Below are 7421 nucleotides of genomic sequence, written 5' to 3' on the forward strand. Positions count from 1 at the left end.
GTACTTATTTTAACCAATGCATTGTTTTGTTTTTTTAATCTCACAAATAAGAAATATTTTATAGTTTTTATTATAAAAAACAGTGATTATACAATTTATTTACACCCCTTACACTGTTTTCTGTAAGGGGTGTAACCAGGAGTATATTTCGTAACCTTTTACGATATAAGAGGGCACAAAGTGTTTTATTACTTAATGCTTAAAATTTAATAATATATTTGTACATAAAATAAAATAGACTAGAAAGTCAATTAATTAATATTGACGTAATTACTAAATAAGTACAAGATTTTTTTTCTAATTATTTTAGTGTATTTTTAGTCACCGAATTATAAAGGAGAGATATCCAACCATTGCATTATTTTACTCACAAATAAATGTTTTATGGTTTTTATTATAAAACAACGATTAATTTATTATACACCCCTTAACCCAAACACTCCAAGGAGGATATTTCGTGACCCCGTATTTAAAGTGGACAAGGTTTATTAGTCAATGTTTTAATTACCCAGCGTCTTTAATAAAAATCTAATGTAATTTTTCATAGAAATGATCTGACATGAAAAGCAAATTTTATCAAAAAACTTTTTGATTATCTACAAGGAGTAAACCGCTGACAAATGTCTGTATACTAATGCCAAAGTAATGCCAAAAATACAAATTAAATACCAAAATTTCTCATATAATGCCCCACTAATGCCAAGCTGATTCCAATATAATACCACTAATACCACGAATAATATGTAACACATTTGTTTCACGAATTAACCTGTAACAATACTGGTAGGTACGTGCACAGATTTTTTCCTAGGTAACTTAAAAGTCGTTAAAAAGTCTAATTATATTTAAAGAAGATATAATTCCAACAAATTACATTATAAGGCCAATAATGCACAAGTAATACCATTAAAATTTTAGCGTTTTTAACTTGTGTAACATATTTCTTTAACGAATTAACCTGTAACAATAGTGGTAGGTACGCGCACAGATTTTTTCGCTAGGTAACTTATTAAGTCGTTAAACAGGCCTATAAAAGCTATAACAACATAGGTAACTAATATTTATAATTTAATTCGAGTTTTAATCTCAAATAATAAATGTTTTTACTGGTGTATTTCTGAAGTGTTCATTATTAAAAGTAGATATTCTTCAAGTTATGCGAAGTAATAAGTAATGTTTCCGGTGAGACCGCGTATATGTCACCGGATTCTGGTTAGTATAAAGACTTTTTCTATAGAAAGAGTTTTTTCTATATTTTCCTTTCAAAATAAGACTAATTTCTTCTTATTCTTTTAAATATTACAGTGTTTCTTTTTCCTAAAATGTTATACTTAATTTTCGCTTAAAATTAAAAAATCACAAATGGAGGAAAATATACGTTATTGAATAAAGTTTATACAAATCACTTTACCATAACAAAAAAGTAAAAACATGTCATGGCGGAAGATATTCAGGTGGCATTTCACACATTTATCTATTAAAATCGAGATTAAAATAATAAACTTGCGTAACATGTTATACACGAGATAGAAAGTTTCAGAATCGATTAATACGCAATACGCTACGCAGTCAACTTATTCCTATGCGCGGATGAGCGTCTTCAAGACTCTTCCTTCGGCCAGGGTCACGACGCCGCCGAAGAGGAATCGGCCTACGTTTGGCTAAACAGGCTGGACACGGTGGAGTACGATATTGGCGAGTCTGAATATTTATAAAAATTTGCAAAGTAAAATATGTTGGAAAAATAATTAATCCATACATATATAAAAGCTCAAAGGGTTTTTTTGTTGCATCCATCCCGCCGAAACCGCTTTACCAATCTTGATGATTCTTTTTTTAAATGAAAGGTATATATGTGTAGATTTGTTATGAAGTATTTTTATAGTGCTTAATGGCTATTTCTTTGTGTAAAATGACTAAATACTAAAACATACCTGAAAAACACCTACACACAATACCTCCAGAAATAAATTATTTGTCATTGTCAGTGGTGTGTCAGTTAGATTATATATTACGTTTTTAGATATTTTAGAGTGAGTTCATGCCGCCAGCTTTACATACATAGTTTGTTGTATGAAAATTCCTTACTATTTGGTCTAGAAGAATGAAATCCTCCAAAAAGAATTAGAAGAAATTTTTGAAATTCATCAACCAAATGGGTAAAGTTAGTAAAAATTTATATAAAACTTGGTGACCTCTGGATTATACACATAAAAATGGGCACAAAGGTAAAGCGAATTTATGAAATTTATACCCTTAAGGAGTAGAATAGGGAATGAAAGTTTGCTGTACGAAAATGCAATATTATAACATTATAAACCAGACAGTATAAAATTTTATACAAGGGTTTATTTAGTGACATCATAACGAAATATATCTTCCTCAATTATCCTTCAAAGAATATCAGTAATAATCAATATCCTTTAATAAAAAATAACCTATAAAGAGAGTATTAGTGCTCTTAATAAATAAAAAAAAGATGAAAAATAAAAAACATCTATGCTCACTAGCTCTCTATAAAGAAGTAAAAAATCATTTAAATCAATGCATGAACGATTCGAGGTGTAACGCGAACGTAGTCGCCAGAAAAAGCTAGTAATTTATTAAATTATTTTATTTAATTCATTAATTTTCATTGAAAAGGAATTTTTGTAATTCGCCCCTATATTAGTTAAAAACTAAGAAACTCATATCAAATTTAAGTTTTGCGATTTTGACTTATACTTTTTACAAAATCTGAACACATTTTAAAAGAAAAAAAGTTTTTGATAATATTTGTGTAGATTGACAAGTTGTATAACATAAATTTCTACGACCGGTCTACTTAGTGGTCTGCAGCATCGCCTTGTGGTGCAAACGTGGGCCTGTAAATCTGTGACGTGACGCACAACAGCCAAGAAAAACAGAAGCGTGACTAAGAATTTAGTAAAGTAATTTAAAAAAAAGTCTTTTAGATACAGTAGTAGGTATTAAAAAGTTTTGTGTTTAAATGGGGTTTGCCTTTAACAGTTAAAAAAATATATCGTAAAGTGTAACTTTCCGTAAGAATTCTTTTTTTTTGCTTGCTTGTTTTACGGATAGGTGCGATCGCATAATTATTATTGATAATGTTTTATTTAATTTTAAGATTACTACTTTTTCAGTGAATCTTTAAATCTGTTGTTTTTTGTTAAGTTCGTTATTTAAACATATGTATGTAATACATTCATATTAACACTAATCATATTTTTACGTTTTTATTCATCATTTTCAATGCCCCTCCGGTTGCATCTTTGTAAAGGACTGTGAATTTTTTTTATAAAGAATACATTTTTCGCAAAATGTCAATAATAAAAAGATATAAAGGAGATTTGCTATTTTTATTATCATTTACGGAAATTATAAGCCACTTCTAAAGCTTCTAAAAACTGGAAATTTGGTGATGACAAAAAATCAAATTGTCAAAAAGTTATCTTTAAATATCCCTTTTACGGGCACCTTTTGTATGAAACCTAAGCTTTAAAGTTTCAAGTGCCGTATGATCGAGAAAAAAACGGCGTCAGCGATGGCTATGAAATGAAGATCGCTGTCAATTTATATGTAAATTAATATGGGAAATATCATCGATCGTCATTTCCCAGCCAACTGGACGACGCCTTTTTTTTCGATCATACGGTACTTAATGGCAAAGTCTATATATTACAATAAGTCCGACCACTCACTACGCTCGACGGAAATCCCCGTCTCTCTTGTCTGCCGATACTAGCCCAGACGACTTGTGTCTAGGGATACGAACGATACTTCGATACTAGTATGGTATCGATACTTTGTTTCGATTCCAAGTAATTTCATTATCGATACTATTTTATCGATACTTTTACTAATATCGATACTTTTAGTTTTAGTATATTTACTAATAATATTGGCATGCTGCCGCCACCTGTTGGACTATACGTGAACCGCAAAAGTTTGTTCATTTGATTCTTAATTTGACTTGTTTGGGTTAGTTTTTACTCTGTTGTAACTTCTAGAATAAAGAGAGACAGATTATTTTGAAAATGTTTTTTCAACGCGGTGTTTTTAATGTTCTAGGCATTGGCATTGACAATTGACTTTATATTCTTTATATCGTTTTACCAGAGTAAACAAACCGCCGAGTAGCGACAGTCCCGTTTTCAATTTTCTTTGCGGCTGCGCGAAATATGTAGGTTATCTGTCATATGAAGAAGCGAAGTTGCCACTGTTGCCATTTATCAAATATCTCTATATACTTTATTTGAAGTATACCTCAGGCAACGAATGTTTTTTTTAATTATTTATTAGCTGTAAGATATTTTATACATTCAAATTTAGAAATAAGGATAAAACAAAACAGAAAAAATATGTATAAAACTTCATAATTAATTCCACTTCAAATTGTGAGCAGTGTATACCACGTTTATAGGACCACTTCATAAGTTGAGCAGTTAAATATGTAGGTTATCTGTCAAGCACGTGATAAGAGAGAGAAAGAAAATTTGGTCCCACCACATCAAAAGAGCCGACGGTTTCTGTCGCTACTCGGCGGTCTACGTACTCTGGTTTTACATTTTGTTTTTCGTTCTGCAGAGGTGCAAAGTTTTCCATGGTTTTCCTGATTTTTTTTCTCATTGTGTTTTTTTTCCTGGTTGTGTTTCAAGAGTGTTTTGTGACCATTGCCAGCTTTTAATTGTTAAATATTAAGAGAATCTAGAATATGTCTCCACCAAGAAGTAAAATTTGGCAAAGTTTTACCAAATTAGATAGTGTTACTGCTGCGTGTAAAATATGCTTTAAGCATATAAAAACAAGTGGCAATACTTCTAATTTAGCCAAACATTTAAAACAACATCGTGGTAGCAGTAACGCTAGTTCAAGTTCAATAATTATTGATAGTGAGAGTGAAACAGGACTGTCAGAGTCTGATGTAATAGCTGGTCCTAGCAGTACTCCCGGTAGTCCCAGTAGCTCTAAGCGCTTAAGGTATGTTTTTTTATTAAAAAATCAGGTATACAAAAAATCAATATTTTTGTGTTATAAAGAATTTGCATTTGTAAAGAAAACTAGATTATAAGAAATACAACCTTTACAGGTCATCTTTATCTACGTGGGTAACAACTTCAATTTCGAGTGCTGTTGACCATCCCCTTGGAGATTCTGGAACGGGTGAACTAACCACTCAAATGGATAAGGATAATACGGCGAACAAAAATATTGGCTCTTCAAAAACACCTGATCCTACTCTTCATTCATTTACACCTAGCATTAAAGATGCCTTAAAGAAAATTACATCATATAAAGGTAAAATATATAAAGTTAGTATACATACGTAACTATAACGTATATATAGTGTTTTTTATTTTTGTTACAGAGGGAGGGACAAAGCATGCTGCCATTACACAGTGTATCCTCTACTTTATTTGTAAAGACAGCAGGCCTTTTAATTCAGTAACTGGTGCAGGGTTTAGGAAACTAATGCATGAATTATGTCCCTCATATAAAATTCCTCATCCTGACACATTCAAAGCGAAATTAGCTATAAAATATGATATCATGAAATCTATATATGAGGAACGCCTGAGTAAAATTACATATATTTGTCTCACGTTTGACATGTGGACTGAAACAATGCAAACCAAAAGTTTTCTTGGTGTCACAGCACACTTTTTAACAGGAGTAAAATTGTCATCTGTCACTCTAGCCACTAGACAATTATTTGAACGGCACACGAGTGACAACATTAGTGAACAATTAGAGGATATTTTAAACTATTGGAAAATTAACAAACAACAGATTGTTGGTGTAGTAACAGACAATGGCGCAAATGTAGTAAGTGCTGTTGCAAAAACATTTGGACGAAACAAACACATGCCTTGCTTTGCCCATACAGTAAATTTAATAGCTGAGGTAATAACTAAAGATACCTTAATTTTGCCAATTTTGGGTAAAGTGAGAGACATTGTCAAGTGGGCTAAGAGAAGTGTGACAGTTAGTGATAAATTAAGGAAGATACAACTTGACAATGAAGCCTCCGAAGGAACAACAAAAAAACTGATTCTTGACGTACATACGAGATGGAATTCAACATTTTATATGCTGAAAAGATTTTCGGAACTAGCTACAACTGTCAATCAAATTATTATAAATGACATAACAGCTCCGCCAATGTTAACAGCCACGGAGTTAGATTTGGCTAGACAAATTCAAATTGTATTAGAACCCTTGGAATTTGTCACTAGAGAGGCTTCAGGGGAATTCTACATAACAATATCGAAAATAATACCTATGGTGAACTGTTTAAAAAACCAGTTAAGAAAGATGACTACAGAGTTGGATATTGTGAATACACTTAATACACTTAAATCAAAATTGATTGATGAAATAAATAAAAGATTTGGTAAGATGGAGTACAATTATTTTTTATCAGTGTCATGTATACTCGATCCAAGATTTAAAAGAATACACTTTGAAGACCCGCTTGGTTGTTCCAAAACAATTGAGTACATTAGAAAAACAATTGCTAGCCAACAAACCTTCAGTGAGTCAGATAGATCTGATTCATCAAAACAAGGATCACCCAATATGCAAGATCAAGAAAAATATGATTTTTGGGATTACCACAAAACACTGGCACATGCCCAAAATCAAAAAAGTCAGCAGACTTCTTCAAAAATAAATGATGAGCTGACAGTTTATTTATCTAATCCTGTAATGCCCCTTAATTCAGATCCAATGTCCTACTGGGAGGAAGTGAAAAATGTCTTTCCTGGTCTCTACAACATTGCCGTTTCACATTTTTGTATTGTTGGAACATCAGTACCATCTGAAAGGCTTTTTTCTAAAGCTGGTGGTACGGTCACGCAAGACAGAAATCGTCTGTCTAGTAATCTGTTAGAAAAACTGTTATTTCTAGCAGATTGCAGTGAAGATGAATGGTTCCTTTAATAAATCAATAAATATAAATGTTAACATGTGTTTTATTTTTAAATTAAGAAACATTTTTTATTTCATTGTTGATTGTACCCATTCTATCTTTTTACGGTGCATATTTTCTTCTAAACCTAATAGATAACGTCTTTTGCATAATACATATAAAAGTAAATATTACTCAAAATAAAAACTTTTCAATAAACAAAGTGTAAGTTTTTGTTTAGCAAGGGAAAAATAAAAAATTGCTTCAACTCTTTTATTCTCAATCCAATGGTTGTTATTTTTTTTTTGGACAATGCAGATTATCAAAAGAATTAGTACATGATTAAAGCCCCGTTCTCAGAACAGCGAGTGTCGCTGTCGACAGTCGCAGTTCTGAGCACAGACCAAGTTCTGAGAACGGGGCTTAAGAAACAAAAATTTCAAATTTCAATGGAGAAAACAATGTTTACACAAAACGTGTTTAACCATAGAATAATTAACTGGTTTACACC

General features: G+C 31.5%; 1 protein-coding gene across 1 annotated transcript; it reads left to right on the plus strand.

Moving 5' to 3' along the window:
- Positions 1–4420: 4420 nt before the first annotated feature.
- On the plus strand, positions 4421–6966 carry LOC115878854 (zinc finger BED domain-containing protein 4-like). The gene is made up of 3 exons (XM_030895472.1): positions 4421–4980; positions 5090–5298; positions 5369–6966. The coding sequence occupies exons 1-3, from the start codon at positions 4715–4717 to the stop codon at positions 6940–6942; spliced, it is 2049 nt and encodes a 682-aa protein (XP_030751332.1). The 5' UTR covers positions 4421–4714; the 3' UTR covers positions 6943–6966.
- The last annotated feature ends 455 nt before the right edge of the window (positions 6967–7421 follow it).

Source organism: Sitophilus oryzae, unplaced genomic scaffold (genome assembly GCF_002938485.1).
Source record: "Sitophilus oryzae breed Bouriz unplaced genomic scaffold, Soryzae_2.0 scaffold_1536_pilon_pilon, whole genome shotgun sequence".
NCBI classification, from domain to species: Eukaryota; Metazoa; Arthropoda; class Insecta; order Coleoptera; family Curculionidae; genus Sitophilus; species Sitophilus oryzae.

Bases quoted from the DNA above. Each gene is read 5' to 3' on its own strand.
- LOC115878854 (XM_030895472.1), top strand. From the start codon at position 4,715: ATGTCTCCACCAAGAAGTAAAATTTGGCAAAGTTTTACCAAATTAGAT. The intron at 4,981-5,089 runs GTATGTTTTTTT...CAACCTTTACAG, and splicing joins AGTAGCTCTAAGCGCTTAAG to GTCATCTTTATCTACGTGGG. The intron at 5,299-5,368 runs GTAAAATATATA...TTTTTGTTACAG, and splicing joins GAAAATTACATCATATAAAG to AGGGAGGGACAAAGCATGCT.